The sequence below is a fragment of the Fusarium odoratissimum genome (assembly GCF_000260195.1).
Source record: "Fusarium odoratissimum NRRL 54006 unplaced genomic scaffold supercont1.2, whole genome shotgun sequence".
In the NCBI taxonomy this organism is placed as follows: domain Eukaryota; kingdom Fungi; phylum Ascomycota; class Sordariomycetes; order Hypocreales; family Nectriaceae; genus Fusarium; species Fusarium odoratissimum.
The window spans coordinates 1781023-1801300 of NW_022158688.1; the positions used below are offsets into that span (position 1 = coordinate 1781023).

The 20278-nt window shown below is 50.0% G+C and overlaps 6 protein-coding genes across 7 annotated transcripts; all 6 read left to right on the top strand.

The window, feature by feature from the left end:
- The first annotated feature begins 452 nt into the window (after positions 1-452).
- On the top strand, positions 453-3522 carry FOIG_02231 (uncharacterized protein). Its single transcript, XM_031199437.1, has one exon. The coding sequence runs from the start codon at positions 608-610 to the stop codon at positions 2978-2980; it is 2373 nt and encodes a 790-aa protein (XP_031071474.1). The 5' UTR covers positions 453-607; the 3' UTR covers positions 2981-3522.
- A 1129-nt stretch (positions 3523-4651) lies between these two features.
- Positions 4652-6258, top strand: FOIG_02232 (uncharacterized protein; the record flags this gene model as incomplete). Its single annotated transcript, XM_031199438.1, has 2 exons — positions 4652-4683; positions 4755-6258. 2 exons carry the CDS (start codon positions 4652-4654, stop codon positions 6256-6258), a joined length of 1536 nt encoding a protein of 511 aa, XP_031071475.1.
- Positions 6259-6746: 488 nt separating this feature from the next.
- On the top strand, positions 6747-7859 carry FOIG_02233 (uncharacterized protein; the record flags this gene model as incomplete). The annotated part of the gene is made up of 1 exon (XM_031199439.1): positions 6747-7859. One exon carries the CDS (start codon positions 6747-6749, stop codon positions 7857-7859), a length of 1113 nt encoding a protein of 370 aa, XP_031071476.1.
- Positions 7860-8294: 435 nt separating this feature from the next.
- On the top strand, positions 8295-9092 carry FOIG_02234 (uncharacterized protein; the record flags this gene model as incomplete). Its single annotated transcript, XM_031199440.1, has 1 exon — positions 8295-9092. The coding sequence occupies one exon, from the start codon at positions 8295-8297 to the stop codon at positions 9090-9092; it is 798 nt and encodes a 265-aa protein (XP_031071477.1).
- Positions 9093-9358: 266 nt separating this feature from the next.
- Positions 9359-11047, top strand: FOIG_02235 (uncharacterized protein). The gene is made up of 2 exons (XM_031199441.1): positions 9359-9838; positions 9890-11047. The coding sequence occupies exons 1-2, from the start codon at positions 9694-9696 to the stop codon at positions 10618-10620; spliced, it is 876 nt and encodes a 291-aa protein (XP_031071478.1). The 5' UTR covers positions 9359-9693; the 3' UTR covers positions 10621-11047.
- Positions 11048-15081: 4034 nt separating this feature from the next.
- Positions 15082-20129, top strand: FOIG_02236 (uncharacterized protein). 2 transcript variants are annotated; one of them, XM_031199442.1, is made up of 5 exons: positions 15082-16676; positions 16740-16835; positions 17051-18235; positions 18284-19230; positions 19300-20129. In XM_031199442.1, the coding sequence occupies exons 1-5, from the start codon at positions 16537-16539 to the stop codon at positions 19677-19679; spliced, it is 2748 nt and encodes a 915-aa protein (XP_031071479.1). In that variant the 5' UTR covers positions 15082-16536; the 3' UTR covers positions 19680-20129. The 2 variants fall into 2 exon arrangements, with proteins under 2 accessions (XP_031071479.1, XP_031071480.1); XM_031199443.1 differs by having other exon boundaries at positions 18284-20129.
- The last annotated feature ends 149 nt before the right edge of the window (positions 20130-20278 follow it).

Sequence of the window (20278 nt, forward strand, 5' to 3'; positions counted from 1 at the left end):
AATGGCCCAAGACACGCTTAAACAAGATATGAGAAGCTGGTTAGCCTATTTTGAGCATTTGCAGTGATTATACTTCATCGTCCCACTTGGTTTGTTTTAGGGTGCAGAGTTTCGTCCTAACAGCTTACATTAAGAGCCTTCTATCGCTTTTGTCAAGATTATTACCTCCGTTATATGTTAATCTTTCTCTGATTTTAGAAGCCACTTTCACGGGAGACTCGCTACAACGCAAAAACATTTCATCAAGCTGCATCTCCCCTTCTTGGTCATATCAAGCAAATGTCTTCAGCCCGAAACTACAGTCGATAGGTGCCGAAACTGCAGCTCACTTATGGAACCATAGGGTAGTTGACCTCGAAATACCGAATTGCGTTATACCCCATTAAAACTAGCACATCGTAAGCGATAAGGCTCACAGTGACGAGTCCCACTGAACTGGAGCTTCGGGGACGCGCTGTGACTAGGTATTGCGACAGCTAACCATAACTCCAATCAACATTGTGTTCAGTCTTTCTTTCAACGGTCTGTATCTCGATGGAGACTGGGTATACTTCGCGTACGACAACAGAGATGCACTGAATCAACAAACTACAAATCGAAACCGAAAATGTCCTCCGGAAAGGGCGTATCCGAATTCCCAAGCTTGGAAGCCAAGCTGCAAAAACCGACCAAGCAGTCCGCTTTCGAGAAACAAAAGGCAGAAGCTGAAGCCAAGCGACTACGAGAAGAAGCAGAAACCGCCGCGGTATATAATGAATTCGTCAAAAGTTTCGACCGCGATGATGACTACGATGGACACAATGCACCCAGCTCTTCAGCACCTCCACGCCCGCGACATGGATTTGGAGGCCAGCCACCACCCTCGGGACCAGGAAGACGACATTTTGGGACATCGGGACTGAAGAGCGGACCAGGAAGCTTGGGACCTCCGCCATCATCGTTCGCGAAAAAGCGATCTTTCCAGGACTTTGCGCGGCCATCGCGGGATAAGGGAGTCCTGGGCTATGATGAGGGAGCCAGTGGAGGAGGGCCGATCCCAGCAGCGAGAGCTTTCAATACAAGCGATGATGAAGATATGGACGGCGTGACGGATAGGGCAGAAGAGAAGGCTATAGCGAAACCTACACTGCGACTGTCGAACATTCCTCCAGGAACTTCCCCAGCCACGATCAAGGCCCTGATCCCAGACAATCTGACAGTCGAGAATGTCAAAATCACACCTTCGAGCAGCTCTGGGAACTCGGAAAGAAAGCATGCCGTTTCGATTGTCACATTGTCCCAGGAAACACCTGCGAACGAGATCGATGCGGCCGTCAATGCGCTACAGAACCGATATCTAGGTTATGGATATTACTTATCTCTCCATCGCCATCTTTCATCAGCCGTTGCGAGTTCGGCTGCATTGCCAAATATAGGCTCTTCAGCGACATCACATCCCTTTGGTGCGAAGCCTGTTGAGCAACCATCAGGACCACAAAACCCGCACACGCAGCATGGATTCAATAGCAGATTTGCGCCCCCAACCTCTTATGGACCTCCTGGCGCAGGCATTAATCGGTCGGCCCTGTTACATGTGCCGGTCAAACCGCCCACTGATGTAAAAATTATCCAACTAATTAGCAAGGTTATCGAGGGAGTTCTTGCCCATGGCCCAGAATTCGAGGCGCTGCTAATGTCACGACCTGAGGTGCAAAGGGAAGAAAAATGGGCATGGATATGGGATGCAAGAAGTCAAGGCGGTATATGGTACCGATGGAGACTTTGGGAGGTCATTACAGGTTCACAGCAATCACGACAAAAGGGGAAATACGTCCCCCTTTTTGATGGTTCGCATGCATGGAAGGCCCCAGAGAAGAACCTCAAGTTTGAGTACACGACCAAGCTGGATGAATTTGTGTCGGACTCAGAGTACAACTCATCGGACGACGAGGATTTTGAGGATGACAATAAGAGAGAAAACCCAGATGCGGAGTCCGAAAAGGCGTTCCTCAACCCGCTGGAGAAAGCCAAGCTAACACATCTCCTTGCACGGTTACCGACGTCGATGTCGAGGTTAAGAAAGGGCGATGTCGCGAGAGTGACGAGTTTCGCAATTACCCATGCTAGTCGAGGAGTTGACGAGGTCGTGGCGATGATCACATTCAATGTTGAGAAGCCATTTGCTCTTACTGGCGCAAACCCTGACAAGAAGTCCGAGAGTAAAGAATTACAAACAAGCGCCCCCGAAGAGGCGCCAAGCAACGAGGGCCCCGATATCAGTGGTGCTAGTCTGGTGGGATTGTATGTCGTCAGTGATATACTGTCGTCTTCATCGACAAGCGGCTTGCGGCACGCCTGGCGTTTTCGGCAGCTATTTGAGACATCACTGAAAGACCGGAAGACGTTCGAGACACTGGGCCTCATGGCGGAGCGACTCAAGTGGGGACGTTTACGTGCAGAGAAGTGGAAGCGTAGCATTCACCTTGTTCTGAATCTCTGGGAGGGATGGTGCGTCTTCCCTGTTGAGAGCCAGGAACTATTTGTTCGAAGTTTTGAGAACCCGCCGTCGCTGGTTGCCATTGAGAAGGAGGATAGCGAAGAGAAGAAGGGCAAATGGAAGACGGTGGAGGATGGACAATTACGTGCACTACCGGTTTCGACCGTCGAGGAGGAGGAGGAGGAGGATGATGACGTTCAGGGCGAGGCGATTGTTGAGGATGATGTTATTGGAGAGCCGATCGAAGAGGACGATATCGAGGGAGAACCAATTGACGAGGATGACATCGAGGGAGAGCCTATCGACGAAGACGATGTGGTTGGAGAACCAATGGATGAAGATGAGGCTGTGGGGGATGAGTTGCCCCCAGCGCCTACAGATCAACCTACAATCGGCACTGAGAACAAGACCAAAGAAGAACCGTCTCAAGCCGGACAGCCTCGAAGACGGATGCGAGCAGTGGATATGTTTGCTGATTCAGACGACTCGGACAAGGGCGCATAGAGATAGGCCAAGTTCAATGATACCAATTTGTAATGGATTAGACGTACCGTTCCGTCTGCAAGATGGCGCCATCCAACGGCGTGGGACCAAGGCGGACCAAAGAGTAGGATGCGATCTCTAGCTTGTGTGCGACCGCTGGACATTTGAAGATCAGTTGAGTTGGATCCAATATCTAGGCCGGAACGCCAAGAATGTGCAGAGCATGACATGAGACCAGACACTAGACGAGGATCCCACGGGAGATGAGCCTAGAACAGAGGCACAATGTAACGTAGATGTGGAAAGCACATGCTGATAATTGCAACATTGTCGTTGGCAGATGAGTTTGTGATGAGCTATGCGTCTATGCTATTAGGATGGACTGTACCTCTAACTCCTGTCAACTTTGTCGAGGTCCGAACCATGTTACGTCACAAATATTGATATGGCGGAAAGCAATTCATACGTATGAGGTAAAAACAGTCGACAGGAGAAAGCTGAGCGCTTGAGCTTTATGGTGGTGTTGGTGTTGAAGGTGGCCGGGGCCTTTGAGCCAATGGAAACTTGCTCACTCGGCCGGGTTGGCTGATGGATACGGACACAAGATAGTGGAGAGGGAAGAGAAAAGTGACATGAGTGATTGAAATGCGGTAAAGTCGATTTTTTCTTTCTCACTATTATTGGGAGGGAACAGACCTTGTATTTATATTTAAACATGTTTCACTTTGATTAGAGTCGTTGAATTGTCAAATATGCTCTTTCGGACGTTGCACGGAAGAGAACCGCCGGGTCTCCGGCTATACAGTGCTCCGTATCGGCGGCGGCTGAATTAGAGGAACGGGCCTGAGCCGGGGGGAACATGTTGGGCTTGGCTTGTAGGTAATATTGAATCAACAACGTCATGGAGAACTTCAAATCCTGGTGATACACTCTATTACATTCGTTTTCATATTAACATGTCCTCGGAATAATTTTTATCTTATCACGGAACCATCTTCAACATGGCATGACTTTCAACGTCTACTATTCCGAGCCGATCTTAGCTGAGCGGGCACCGAACACCAAAATTGATGCGCGCCAGAACCGAGAGCCAAGTCTGTCGTTAGCGTCACAGTGATCTTGCCAACCAAGTGCCTTGCTGGGATTAGACACCCTTTGGGCTCTTTAGGGCGTTTCTTGCCCGCTGCAGCCCCCGCATGGTGGGGGGCGCGACGAACATTTGCAGGCAGGTCGTCCGCCGGCTGCTGACAAGGGAAGGGGAAAGGTTGGGTCCCTGAATAATGAACCATCCTCCGTTTTGCTTTGTTACATCTTCTTCTTACACGACAACAACGACGACGATACATGCCATTTCACACCAATCTCGCATTCTATAGCAGCCACTTACATCGGCCACAAGCTACCATTTTCATCGAGTCCTAGTACGACACTTTCATATAGCACAGCCGCCGTGAACTTTGGAAACCCGCCTTCTGTATCCCGTCGTTTGCGACGCAAATCCCGAGTCCTCGAGTGTCGCCGAGTAATCCACGCCGCTTCTTCCACACACTCTCCCTCTCATGTCGACTCTTGCGAGACTTGCGCATTTGTAGGCAATTGTTACGGCTGTGAGCCGGCCACCATCTCTACCACTATCCGTCTTGCTCCACCTCTGTCATCCGTCGTACATACGTTTCCGACGACAGTCTCACCATGCCTCTCATCAATGGAATAAAAATGGCCTGGTACGATTAATCCTGGCGCAGTCAACTGCCGTCGGTCTGTTGGTTAGACTTTGCTAACTCTGGACTTGTAGCGAGCCTTGTATTCGTGGTCATCGCTCTACTAAATGTACACACGCAAACGAGCGACTAATGGTACCTGTGAGGAAGCCGGGTAGACCTCTTAGTACATGTCCTCATCCGGCTTCTCGCCCATGTTCTTGCGGCAGAGTCACGGCCGCGATACCAAAGAAACAAGCATGTCATTGTGGTCCCAGCAAAGATACCGAATCACCAAAGCCTGAGAATGGTGATAGCACAAGCAGCTCCACACCCCAGAGCCCTGCTAGCAAAACACCAGGTTCTGGATATCGAGTACAGAAAACGAGTTCGAAAGGCGGAAGCTCTAGCAGAAGAGAGTCTGTTGACCCATCGGCCTTCCAGCGAATGGATCCCAAAATGCTCAATATTTTGCCCTCGTTCGAGGACATATCCCAGAAGCCGGTCGCGCCTCTTCCTGACATGTCTCCTTATGGGAGTATGGGTATGACACCAGCAGACAGCCCTTTTGGACCCGTCATGTATCCAGCGTTCCAACCACATATACCACCCCCTATGATGAGTCCAGGCACATCAAAAGAGACCATGACCGGCCAGTCTGGTTCAATAACGAGCACGCAAGTTCTAGAACAACCAATTCAGTCTACACCAAAAGCCGGCTCTTGCTGCGGAGGAGGAAATTCCAATAATATTGCTTCCGTTCCAATTACAATGCCTTCAGTACCGGCCCCACCGAAAGCCAAGGCCAAGAGTTGTTGCTCTTCCAGTAATGACTCCCCCAAACTCGACCAGAAGAACGATAATGTACCGGCCAACGATATACCGACGCCCAACAGCATGATGATGTCGCCTTTTCCGACACCCATCATGATGCCTAACGGCATGTACGCCTACTACCCTCAGCCCACTGTATTCACATACCCACCTCAGTATGGTTCATACTTGCAGCCTCTTCAGCCGGAGCAATGGAGACAAGTAATGGCCGCGATGACTTTTGCTGGTCAAGGGGGCATGCCTTCACCCTTCGGAATGCATGGTGCAACACCGTTCCCGGCCCCGACTGCCCCTCAAACTCCCCATTCGGCGACGGGCACTTCTCATCAGTGTAGCTGTGGTGCCTCATGTGAGTGTGTAGGCTGCGCAGCCCATCCGTACAATGAAGCGACGCAGAACTATGTTCGATCGGCCTGGCAGAGCATGATGGATACCGGTTACACCCATGTGAACGGACACGGAAATGGTGAAACGCCTACAACAAATGGCCACAGCGCCACCACAAACACGGCTTCTGTACCTACTATCGGCTCTACCGACGGGACTGTATCGCCAGTCGCCCCACAAACTCCTTCTGAAGCGGCGTCAGGCATTAGTGAAGAGCAAGCACTGTCGGCGAATGATTTCTTCTTTGTCAGTTACCCGTTCGGAGACTCTTGTGCTGGTGAGGAGGCAAGCTGTCCGTGCGGAGATGATTGTCAGTGTTTAGGCTGTGTAATTCATGGCAACTCTGAGTCAGCGGTGGAAGCAGAAGGCCAGGCCTAGAAAACACCTCTGAGAGTATGAGAGCTTCTTCGATCAACCTTTCAAACTCGCCCATTAGAGATCCTGCGGATGCAAAGAAATCATCACGTAAGGGGGGAAGACGAGGGCTGCGATTTGCTAGTTTGCGATTATACCCATTGGAGTTTTGGAATGACGAAGAAGGCCACTGAAAGATTGGGAGGAATAGAGACGCTTTGGCACATTATGCATAGAAATACGATTTACTCCCCTTCACGCTATGATACATGATTCTGAGTTCACATTAGTCTCATCATTCTGCAAAGGCATTGTGTTTGCTGTAAACTACTAACCTAAAAGTGACATTGAAGAAAAGCGGAGCGCACTGTGCTCATCCCTTGACCTCAAAATCTCATCTTAAAACACTTTGAACTAGATTCATCTCATCGACGTTCTAATTTTATCACCACAACTTTTAATCGCTTAGTTATTGGAATTGCAATACTCAGACATAGTCTCAAGGCTTCGAGATGGACCGCAGTAACCGGGTTAGAGAAAGATCACCGCACCGTGACTACAATTATAGGAGAAGCCAGGACCGCGACACTTCATATAAAAACACGCGCTCACGGTCACGGTCACGATCACGATCACGATCACCTGATAACAAACGATCTAAGACATCATCTTATCGACACGAGAGACATCACTCTGAGCCAAGCGGCCGTCGCTCGTCTCCCAAACATCATCATCGCCATCATTCATCACATAAATCCCGGGATCATGCAAGTCGCAAGCCTGAAGCTGTGGTTAACCTACCATTCAAGGCGCGACCCTTGTCAAAAGCCGATCTGTCTTCTTTCAAGCCACTGTTTGGTGAATATCTAAGTCTTCAGAAGCAGAAGAACATCACCGAGATGGACGATCATGAAGTCAGAGGGCGATGGAAGAGCTTCATTGGGAAGTGGAACCGAAAGGAGTTGGCAGAAGGATGGTACGATCCTGAGACCTTTGCACGAATTACATCGAATCATCCAGTTGCGCCTCAAGCAAGGCGTGCTTCTGTGCATCGGGACGAAGTGCAAGAACCTACGAACGACAGAGAAGATCGTGAGAGCGAGGACGATGAAGATGACTATGGCCCAACACTTCCAGGTTCTGATCACACACGGCGGTCTGGACCAGGCATTCCCACACTTCAGGATCTATCTTTACGAGCTGAGCTTGCTGAGGAAGACAAGCAAGCGTCTATCGCGGACCTACGTGAAGCGCGCAAAGCTGATCGGGCTCTGCAGAAGGAGCGTCTCGAAGATTTGGTCCCTCGTGCTGAGGCCGGGACTCGCGAGCGCATGTTGGAAAAGCGAGCAGCAGTGGCGGACAAGATGCGCTCGTTCCGCGACAAGAGCCCCGATGCCATGGAAGTCAAAGACGAGAGAGAGCTCATGGGCGGTGGAGACTCATTGGATGAGTATAAGAAAGCCAAGGAAAGGGAGCAACGGCGCAAGACAGAGAGGGAAATTCGCAGAGAGGAGATCGAAAGGGCCAAAAGGGAAGAGGTGGAAGAGAAGAAGAGAGCATGGAGGGAAAGGGAAGAGGGGACTGTGAGCATGTTGAGGGAATTGGCACGGCAGCGATTCGGATAGAGGAGATACTCACCTATATTCCCCTCCCTCCCATGGAAGTCTTGGGGCCATGACGGCGGAAGAACAACTTGTCTATTCTTATTCGGTGGATTTATATGGTAGGTTTATTGAGGGATGGTATCGACAGATGGATATTTTGGCGCACTGTGGGAGCGCACCAATTGGAAGTTTGGCCCACTCGAATCAAAACTCTTCTTCACGACTTTCAACAACCAGAAGAAGCAAAACTTGGGCTCTGAGACTCAGATCTCAGTACAAGCTTATCACCGAAACCAGACGCGAGAAAACGAGCTTAAAGAATAGCTCTTCCCTAGGACACGGAGTATTTAAACTGCGCCCATATAATCACACAAAAGTCAATCGACAGAATCTTACACCCACACACATTTCAGACTTAGTATTGCTCGCCCAGGATCGCATTCTTCACTCGACACAATGTCTGGCGAGGTAGACTATGGATTTGGCGACCTCATGGATGACCCAGAGGATTACTGCCCACCTACGCCTCCTCCTACATCTCAGGTCTTTACCATGCAAAGCGGCAAGCCCATAACACTTCACCTTGTTGGCGCCAGCCCTACCGAAGCCCACCATCTCTGGAACGGTGCCAAGATGATCTCCGACTTCTTCGAGGAGGATCCTTCTCGAGTACGTGAGAAGACGGTTCTGGAGCTTGGTGCCGCGGCTGGTCTGCCCAGTCTTGTCGCTGCTATTCTTGGTGCGCGCAAGGTCGTGGTGACAGATTACCCAGACCCAGATATCGTCAGAATCATGCAGAAGAACATCGATGAATGTGACGAAACGGTTGAGCCTCGTGGCCGAATCGCCAACACTGTCGACGCTGTGGGCTTCGTCTGGGGCGCTGATCCTATCCCACTGCTTACTCGCCTGAACCCAACTGATGACTCTCACGAAGAGCGCTTCGATGTTCTCATCCTGGCAGATCTTCTCTTCCGGCACAGCGAGCACGGAAACATGGTCAAGTCCATCAAGGAGACCCTCAAGGTTTCCCGTGAGAGCGTGGCCTATGTCTTCTTCACATCATACCGACCGTGGAAGAAGGAGCTTGATGAGGGATTCTTTGACATTGCGCGCGATCAGGGCTTTGAGGTGGAACAGATTGCTGAGCGAAGACTCGACAAGCCACTGTTTGAGAACGACCCCGGTGACTTGGATGTGCAGAAGACTGTCAAGGGATATGCTGTGAGGTGGTCTGCCGAGAAGTGCAGTTGATCATTACGAAGGCAACGGATAGATAGGTAAAAGACGAAACTGGTTGGCAATCGGTTAATGAATGACGATTATAACAACCACAGTTGATACTGTGGATTCTCTTACATATGCACTTACACTTGCACTTGCACTTGCACTTGCGCTGGCACATGCGGAAGGGTAATGAATGTCTGACTACAGAGACTCTTACTACTCACGATGCTGTACTCCAATTGCTACGTTACTTGACCTTATGAGGCTCCATTGTAGTAGATGCAACGAGCCGTCCGTTGGTGAGTACGTTCCCCACATCGATTCTTAAAAGGGCTCATAATAGCACAAGAAGAAGCACTTTTGGGCATGCAAAAGGAACTGAAACTCTTTCTGTAAATATCCGCGCCAAGTCTCGCTTCGTTTCGACCTCTTCAACCATCCTTGCCTGTGTTACAGAGCCTTTTGGCCGATGACCTGTCAGCTGCTTGTATCTCCAAGTACTATTTTATAGCTCGAGAGGGGTACCGACCGTAACGGAATTTTTGTCTTATTTTACCGGCGGTCCACAAGCCGCGCCGCAAGCCGCAATTCGTTCAACGGACCAAAACCCGCATTTTCATATCACATCATGTCCACCTCGCAGTATCTCCAAGATCTCAACAGGGATGGGTTTGTGGTCATAAAGTCAATCGTGAGCAAGGATAAGCTCGATGCTCTCCGCGAGGTAGGCTCAAAGGCCACTCAGCTGGCTCGCGAAGGGCAATGGCCTTACGGTATAACCCCTAACTATTACTCTAAATAAATATTCTCCTAATAGTATGCAGTACGAACTGTAGGAAAACAGTTCCCACCATGGGATGCCAGTCAGGCACGTGAGCATGGAATATGGGGTGTCCAACATCTCATGAACCCTGATCTCCCTGGTCATGAGCTATTCACAGAGCTGTACTTCTCTGAAGCCATTCTCGGCATTGTTATGCAGCTGCTGCAATGCCAAGACGAGCATCTCGTGATGGAGCTGTTCAACATGCTTGTCAGGCCAGAAAGGGATTTTGAGTTGAGGTGGCATCGTGATGATATCCCCGCTGAGGCTAGCGAGGACGAGGAGATGGAGCGTCTTGGCAAGCATGCCTACCATGCTCAGTATAACTTCGCTCTATGGGATGATGATTCTCTCATCGTCGTGCCTGGCTCGCACAAGCGCGCTAGGACCTCAACTGAGCGAAACGCAGATCCCTTTGCCAAGTTCCTGCCAGACCAGCTCATCGTCAAGCTGCAGCCCGGCGATATTGTCTTTTATAACAATAATATTCTGCACCGCGGGGCTTACAGTAGCAGCAAGGAGCGAATGACACTACACGGCTCTGTTGGCCATGTGCAGGGCAGCACTCTTCGAGCGAGGAACGTTCTACAGCATGGAATTGGTAACTGGGTTGACAAATGTGCTTTCGAGTCACTCCCGGAGGAAGATAGGCGCAGGGCCGACGGTATGAGACAGCGTCTAATCCAGCTTGGCAGTGAGAGCGGTCAAGTTGGTTACTCACTCCAAGGCTGACCCTGAGAGGCTGAGAAAAGCGAGGCCGGCACCAACACCTTTTGATGTCGTTGTTTGAATATATCAATGCCCAAGGGCGCTAAGTAGGGCACATCCTGTAACAAATTGAATAAACCAAAAGCAGCAGGGTGACATTGAACGTGACCTGACGAACTACAATTCTCCATCTGATGCTGAAAATCTACTGACCAAGGGACGCAAGAAAGGAAAAACTCAACGTCTTGATGCTTAGAAAAGTAGTTTCGTATGAACTGAGAAGGCTCCTTAGCTAGTGTCGGCACCAGCAGGCGCGAGCTTGAACAACGTCTCTGATCAGACACAGTTCGAACCATTGCCAGTGTTATCACTATCAACAAGTCTTGACGGTTTCTCAACTCCGTTTCAGTGTTGCTAGTGTTGCCCTTCAACATTGCGATGCGACAGCAAAGGAAGCACAGTTGAGTAACTCTGCCCTGACACGACCGAGGTTATCACGATATTATCCGGAACGAAGACCAACTTCCCGATGATATCTAAGTTGCGGCGCCCAATACAGATACGGTTTTCATAGGCTGTTTCTCAACCCCGCATTTGCACCCGGATCGAAGTGGCTGCCACCTCATGCAATCGTTTGGGGACCCCGGATTTTGAAAGCTCGGTCAGATCAAGGAGCTCAAAGTGTTGGGCCGACTCGAGTTGATGAGTGGTCCTGGAATGATGTAACTATCATTGAATCCGGCGAGTCAGGTACACATGTGTTTAAATAGGCTCGGATCTATTCAATAAGTGCCAAGTTAGCATACTGCACCGTAGCCTTATCATCAAACTTTCTTTCCTGGACTCGGTAACATCCCGGCGGAATGAAAAGGGTGGGCTCGGCTCATACGCGGTGTGTGACGAAGAGTCAACCCCACGGGGAAATGAAGCCTCATGTCTATAACGCGGGGGTAAAAGCTAGCCAAAGGACAATTCGAGTACCAGTATCAATCATCTACTCTAGCGGTCTGCACCTGCAGGGGGGCAGAGCGCAGACTGGCTGAACGCTTGCATGATTGGGGGCAGACAATATTCATGGTGCACAGGGTGCCCAGGTTGTATGGCGGAGTGAGTCCGGAGTCTCCACGAGCTCAAGTTCCAATGCAAAGAGGCCCGTTTGCCCATGCTGAGCTGGTAAATGACTGACTCCAGTTGAGCTTGATGAGCAGATGAGCATGGTCATGTCTTCTGAGCCTGGGCCTGGGAGCGAGATCCAAAGTCTAGACTACCCCACACGCACCGACCATCAATCCCCGCACCTCCACAGATCCCAGCACTCGCTTGTCTGATCTCAAAACCTCCACTACCTATTAGTTACTATTAGCAAATACCAAAACCACCTACCGAACCTATACTGTGTATCCGAACTTGGCAAATGTCCCCGGGAGAATTTCTAAAGGGGATGATTTAAGCGCATCCGAGGAGAAGCGAAATCGGTTCCGCTCTTTAACTCGGCGATTCTATTGTCTCTAGGCATGCGAGACATGATCTATTCAAGCTGGTGCTGGCTGACAGACAACGCAAGGCTGGTTGACGTTGAACAACTAATGGGGATACAGCATCATATTCCTGTCTCAACAAAGTGCGAGAGAAGACACTCAACACGCCGATGTTAGCAGGGACCCTGGACCTTGACTGTAGGCTGATCACCACATTCTTGGGGGTGTTGTAGACAGCATCGTTGCAGCTATGTAAAGGCAGATCTAGGACGGAAGCGGAGCCGACGGGGGAGGAGAGTTTGGGAAGAGTTGGGAATTTCCTTCTCGCTTGCAATGCAGTTGGATTGTGTTAGTCATTGCGCAATAGGGCGGACAACTACCTTGGATTCCGGATCCCCAAGTGCGTGTCTTGTAGATCTATAAAAACCCGCACATCAAGATCAGATTTTGGCGGTAAGTTTTGTTGCTGTTGGAAATCTTGGTTCCTACCTTTTTACTGCCAGAGGCTGCAATTTTGTGTTGGTGAAACAGCGGTATTTTGTTGATAGTATTAGGAATTCGATCTTCCTGGTAAAACAGTGTGCTTAGAGAGGACTGATCTGGTGTTGCTCAAGTTCCTTTGCTCCGCATCAGCCCTGTCTCCGCTTCCCACCCTGAACTAAGAAGTGATTTTCTTTCCGTAACGTTTTCTCGTAGCGCCTTTGATCTCCAAAGTAACGGCGCGAAAGGCGGCAGTGAGGAGGAAAACAGGAGTGGCTTTGATTGGATAAGCTACGTTGAAATGTACACGGGCGAGTTGAAGAGGTTGTCAGTGTCAGTGGAAAGTAATTTTACGAGGTAAGCTGAAGATGAAGAGTCCTATCACGTGTAAGCGAATCACTTCAGATAAGGAAGGCGCCTTGAAGAAAATCACATCAAGGCAAGTGCATAGTACCTTCCGGTTGTGTATGATGAAGGCAAGAAAGGTAGGCAGCTTAGACCATGAAGCCTCCAGGGCTGTTAAACATTAGCACCTCCGTGTAGAATATTGGCCGAATCAACTCCGATATCGAGTTATTTCACTAGAAATTCCTAGGATTGTGTAAAACTAAGCTAGACTCGGGACATGTCTGTTGAGGATTTACCTCCTAAGACAGTTGACGGACCGACTATATGCGCTCAATCAGCAGTCAAACTCTCTCAGTGCCAAAAAGGACGGTCAACATTGTGTAAGTCGGCGGCGGGAAACGCGATTTTCCGCCGAATTTGTGTGTATCCGCCTGGAAACAGAAACTGGGCCCCAACTGACACGGATCTCAACCACCAAGGATAGACCTGCCGTAACCAGATAGCCTGTCTTGGAGTCTGCAAGGGCTCGTATGATTGGCTCGGAAGGGAACTAGAAAATCCTGGTTGCAGGGGTCAGGATGGACAGGTCCTTTGCCCCAAACCCCCCATGGGGCGAGTGCGTGCTCCCCCCGCATATACCGGGCGGTACTTGGAAGGTACGTTCGGGTAGGAGCCGTGGAGAGGTCTGGAGATGGAAAATATTCAGGGACTGACTTGGTTGTTGAACTTTTTCTTCAAGGCTTTGTAAACATGTCTATTGTATCGGATAGCCTCTTACTTACGGTTGCACTGGAGACGGTGCCGCCACGATAGCTGAGATGAATCGTCATCACAAGTTTGCAACCGGTCGAATCCTCCCGACTTATGTCCCGTTTTACATGTGCCTGGGCTGTCGATAAACCGCCCTTGCTCGCTTGTGGCTGACAATGATAAATCACCTTCAAGACTTCACTTCCACGCCTCACAACTCTGACACATGCCCAGGATGGCTTGGCAATACTGAGTGGGTGAGAGTTGACTTGGCTGCCCAAGCTGAGTTGGCACAGACGAGACGATAGTGAGACTGTTCAGATGGCGATGACGAGGTTCACCAAGCCTTGCGTACGCCTCAACACGCCGTAGCCTTGGCTACTGAGGTTATTTGAACAAAGACCTGACTGACTTGAGCTTGGCCCAGCCGTTTCTCTTCGAGGTTGCCAATCATCAGGTTGGTCTGGCGTCAGTCAGGAGAAGACGGCAAGACACTCCGTTTATTCCGTGTGTGCGCGCCTATGAACGCAGGGCATTCACCTGAATCATCTATCTATGCCGTCTCTGTCCGTTCGCCAGTACGGAGTACTAGACGGTACCATTATGATCGCCTTTTGAAAGTGCTTTTTGTGCCTTCGCGGCTGACTTTCCTTTCTTTTTCCTATGCTCTTTGTTTCTCTGCCGCTTTGTGGCTTGCATTTTGGGCAGATTCAGTGGCTCCTTAGAGATCCATTCCCACAGATTGATGCTGTCCACTCACACTCCCCACACTGGGTTGAGTTGGGAATAGGGAATAGTGTCGACTGTCGAGTCGGTTCAAGTTGCATTCATTTTACGTACAAGGCAACTTGGTATCTATCCCATCTTTGAGTATGGAGTAGGTACGATATATCAATTTCGGTCTAACATCGCCCGACTTTCAATCCAGACTCCTGATTCTTACAGTGAGGCTTGGCACGATCAGGAACGCTAGGTATGCTAAGCCAAGGTAGACAGCTCCGCCGCACCCAGGGATGTCTTCACAAAGTCCTAAAAGTATCTCTTAGTAGCTTATCACCTCCAATTTCCCCGCCCTGGCCCTTGCGCCCGCGCTACGCCAGCATACCCTGTCCGACCTGAAGGTCGCAGCAGCAGCCCGAGGATTTTCCTACACCTATCCTCAAGCGTTATCCGAACCGATACAGCACCTAGGACAGTTTTAGGTGCTATAGTTACGCACAATCTGTACTGCAACTCTCAGTGCGGATACGTACCTTGCCATACCATTCCTGTTGGGTTTGTCTCCTCTCTCTCCCCTCTTCACCCTGTTTTCGCCACGTCTTGTCGCTCTTTTCTGCTTCCACGCCCCCTGTTGTCTTGCTCTGGGCGCATCTACGTGGCACCGAATGCTAAAGCTGTCCTACAACAGGCACAAAACCCAGGCGCTACACCTTACTCGGTGTACTCCGCCCACCGCCGAGTTGAGTCGTTCACCAGGGACATGACTGTACAGCAAGCTCTTGGTTGACTTGGGTCGAGACCTTTGCGTATGTCCTCGAGCATTTGGGTTATTACCAACCCCCAACAAACAGGGACAATGCAGTTGATGGGAAATGTTGCTCCAACACGGTGCAGCAGGTACTGAAGGCCATGCGAATGCACTATCTCGTCATGAACCCGCATTTACGCCATCTTGGCTGATCCCGGTGCCAGTGCCAGTTCCTCGGGTGTCTCGCCGATGCGATGACTTACACCGTAAACTTGACACACGCACCAGCCATTCTGGGTTCTCCATCTTCTCCATGTCCGGGGCAAACCCCTCCTCGCTTGATGAGCGGTACTTCTCCGTGGTTTTGACGTTTTGCCTAGTTAGACACTTGTTGTTCCTGTTTTCTCCTCTTTCACGTTCACATTATCCGCCTTTCACACTTACATGGGCAGGTTCCCCGATTGAAAAATTATACATCAATTGATCTGGGCGATGAAAATGAAGAACGATTTCAACGCTTGAAGGATTTGAAAGTGATAGACATACGCAATATCCATATTCAAGTCTCGGAGCAGTCTTCCGAGAACATCGTTCAGCGTTGCTGCTCACCTTCATACCGCAACCACAATCACAAGTAGACCACCACAAGAACGACAAAACTTGATAAGATCTGGAAGGACGGTAATGCGCAACAAGCACAGAACAGCACAGCCTAGCACACCAAATCACAATACATATCTCTAGGTGTCAATACGCACTCTCAACACCAACAACCCCCAGTACCGACCTTACCTTGGTTATCGGCTCGAGTGGGGGAAACAGCCGAGATATTGTGCAGTATTGTACAGTACTGACTGAATGTAGTGCACGAGAGGGGAAGCGCTAAAGAGAAAGGGGTGTTTTCGTCTTTTTGAGGCTTGACCTTGGCCTTCCTTGACCTTGTCCACTCCATCTCATCCCATCCAGCTCCTTGGATTTCATTCACTCTCCTTGGCTTAGGCTTGGCTTGCTTAGGCGTCTCTATACCCCCAGTCAACTCCTGCTGGACTTCGTTTCTCCTCCCCCGTTCTTCCCGCCCACCCCATCCCCCCATCTTCTTCTCATCCACCCCGTCTCTCCCGCGGAAGGCAAACCAAAAAGCAAGCCTCCTTCTTACAGTAGCAGTTCACGGGCCACCGTCTATTTTCTCCTCCACATGCCATGCTCTACCCTTAACGCACCCCGCAATCTGCCTGCATCTATCTTTCCCCAGCTCCAAATCCAGGTCCAAATCCTAATCTTTCTCTCCATCTCCATCTATCTAACTATCTATCTGTTCTGTCTCTTTCCTCTACTTCTCCCATCCCCACACTTTGATACCAAGAATCAGACGTGAAACTGAATCAAGGACTTGCTCTTTGAGCATTCACCTTCACAATGCTTGCCATTCAGTCTATGGAAGGCCCTCCTCGTCCACTTCCTGGCCCTCCTCCTCCCCTCGTCGGGCCAGAGCCTACTGAAGTTCGCCAACCAAAGCCCAAGACTCTACCCTGCAAGTACTGTAGCAAGCGGTTCAGGTTCGTTATCTGTTGTTGAACAAGAGTCAGAGTAGTATACTGATAAGATCTTCTAATGTGTAGACGTGTCGAACATGTTCAACGCCATGAGCGCACCCATACCAAGGAGAAGCCATTCTCATGTGGTTGGGATCGCTGCGGAAAGACATTCGGACGAAGGTACGTTTATTCTAGTTACGCTATATACCCCGTCTCTCAGGCCGTCCCACCTGGCACTCATAAACAGTACTCACCACTCACTCATCCACACATTTTTCAAATCTTGTCATCTCCGCTCGTCCTCTTTCTGTCTTTCCTTTAATGTGTCATCCCAGTTGGGGCTCTCCTGTCACTCCAGTTTTGTCGTCAAATACACATGCTTACATGGATATTAGAGACCTCCTCGTTAGGCACGAGAAGCTCGTGCATTTAAATGAAGGTAGCAAGGACAACAACCGACCTAGGAAGTTGTCGTCCAATACATCCTCGGCTTCACATAAGAGTTCCATCTCTGAAGGTCAGATAAGCAATGAGGCTCTTGGACAGCAACATCTAAATGTATCGCGACCTCCGCCACCACAACAACCACTCCCGCAGCCACAACAGTTTCACCATGGTCCTCCACCAAATACCCAACAAGGCCCTCAGGATCCCCGGACTCAGCCCCGAACTGCAGCTTGTAATCTTGACCTCCTCTCTGATGCAGCCCTCGCGAGCTCAGCGACACCTGTCCAGAGAAATGTCAATGCAGCGCCTCTTCCACCACATTCACCAGATTCCCGAAGAAAGAGTAGCTATGGAGAGTCCATCGTCGCATACACAACGGAGCGACCCCGGGAAGATCAGCCTCTGGGATCCGGATATGTGCCTCAACAACTCCCTACTGGCTCCTACGATGATTATAACCCTTTCCTTGACGAGTTGACCTCGTCGTCACATTTCTTACCTCCAAATTTTGAAATCGAACAGCAGATGATGTATTCTCGGAGCCAAGGAGGACTTTCTCAGAGAAGATCATCGAAATCGTCCTTTCTGCCAGGCCGCTTCCCTCCGATGCAAACTGAAGCCCGAGATCCTGCAGACCCTGCCGCTCGGGGTATCGACGAAGCAGCACGACAGTCAGCCCTTCGTATCTCAGTATCCGACCACACTGTGATTAAGAACAGACTGGATGAGTTCTCGGCTGTTCTACCCAATGACTTTGTGTTCCCGTCCAGGCACACATTGACCAGATTCTTGGAAGGATATATCAGCGGACTTCACGAGCATCTGCCTTTCCTTCATCTTCCAACCTTTTCACCCGCCGAGGCCGCTCCCGAGTTGTTGCTTGCTATCCTTGCCGTGGGGGCCCAATATCGCTTTGAGAAGAATAGAGGCTATGCCCTTTGGTATGCTGCCAAGGCTGTCGCGATGGAGCAGATTCGAAGAAGGCGCATTTCGGAGGTTCACGCTTTATTACCGACTGCTTCTGCTTACAGTCCCCATTCCACGAGGCCCTCGCCAAGTGCCACATATCGCCACTCATTTGCATCTGCACAGTCAGAGCGACCTACAACACAGGACACTCACCGAGAGCCATAGTAAGTCTCATCTTGGTCTATATGAAGCTCAATTTTAACTGTGTTTAGTTCTCCAAATACTCCCCAGGCTCGGATTGAGACCATCCAAGCAGTTCTACTTCTATTCGCGGTCGGTCTTTGGGGTGTGCCAACTATCCTTCATGAAGCGTTATCACTGCAGAGCAATTTGGCAATTCTCATTCGAGAAGAAGGCCTTGTGGCGGAAGTCAACCAGAGTGCTGTTAACGACTGGGAAACCTGGATTCGACTGGAGACAGCCACAAGGACGAAGCTCGTTGCTTATTGCTTTTTTAATCTTTGCAGCATTGCCTATAACATGCCGCCATTGTTGTTGACATCCGAGTTGAACCTCTTGCTCCCTCAAAGAGGTAAGCTTTGGAGGGCTGAGACAGCTTGGCAATGGCAGGAAATGCGACAGTCGACGCCAATGATCGAGCTCACCCTGCATGACGCCTTCTCACGACTTTTTGGCAGAACAAATCAAGGACTTCCCCAACATTTGTCCTCACTGGGAAGCTATGTTCTCATCCACGCCCTCATCCAGCATATCTATCTGTTGAAGCAGACCTCTTTTGCAACTGGTCTGCCATATAATATTCACCGAACCATGAAACCCGAAGATGTCGAGGAGGTTACGCAAGCACTGCGTGTATGGCAGACGAGTTTTGAAGATCAGCACCAGCTCAGGGCAGCGGAATCGGGACACTACAACGCATCGGACTCGAATGTGGGAGGAACCTTGGATTACACGGCCACAGCGCTACTGCGACAAGCCTACATCCGACTCTATACCGATGTCACGCCCTCAACCGCGCTCGAGACCCGGGATCCGCTTTTGGTGGCGTCGGCGCTGAGCAGGACCCCCTTGCTAGTACGGAGTCTAAGACTGCACCGGGCAGTGTTCCAAGCATTCCACGCCCTGTCGATGCTGGTTAAGGCTGGCGTAAACTACGTAGCCAGAACCAAGTCGGCCGAATGGAGCATTCAGCATTCGTGTAAGTCATTCATTGCATGCTTTGGCCCCTTGAAAATGTCTTGACTTGATTGCTAACTCAATCTCATAGTGTGCAATTTTGAGTGTGCCATTTTAGTATCCAAGTGGCTACTCACGATTGCGGCGATTGGGCCGCACGAGGCTCCCGCTTCACCCGAGGAGAAAAACCTATTGGATATGGTTGGACGGATGCTCGATGAGACTGAATTTGCGGTTCCGCCAATCGACCCATCTCTTTCGGGGCAGAACGAGGTGCCATCAAGCGACAGTGCTAAGTTGCGACAACTCGCTGTTGCAGTTGTGCGACTTTGGGCAGAGACTTTCAAGGGAACACATATCTTTGAGATTGTCAAGGTTATGGGCCAGAGTCTTGATGCATACGCTGATCTAATCGAGAAGCCGAGAGACAGAAGTCCACCGGTTCGGTTGCTGGAGCCAAACATCAACTGAAAGGGTATCGACTGGAGGGGAGGCTAGCAGGATAATATGACGACCAGCAATGGTACTCAAGGAAACGACAATCTTAGGGATTTCAGGCGTCTGGTTTGAGGGAATATGGACAACAGGCAAGATGTTAACACGCAATCTATTGACAGATGCTGGTCCTGGCTGGGAAAACGAGGGATATCATGATATGGGTTATTGTATACATACGGCGTTTTATGGATGACTTGTTGTGTCAATTGATTGGAAAGGCATATTTTGAAGAAGTTGGCGTTTGATATGAAGGGCAGAAGAGGGTCTAGTGGCTTCAATGCCAGCTACAGTAGTGATTATAAGAGAGAGCTTTTTATTCTGTGAATCTTCTGGAGATCACTCATCTTCCATGTAACACGAGATGTGAAGCAAAGCTTAAGAGAAGACAAGACCACACGAGCCATGCTAGCTATTTATGACGAGACTAAAACGATCTAAAATTGTGACACCCTGAGATTCTGTTTAAATCTTGAGGTTCTCCAAGATTAGTCTGCAACGGTTGGATTGACTATTCCCCGCAAAATTCAAAGATGCAAGATCCATCTTGGATTGAGTTGAATGCAAGATCCACA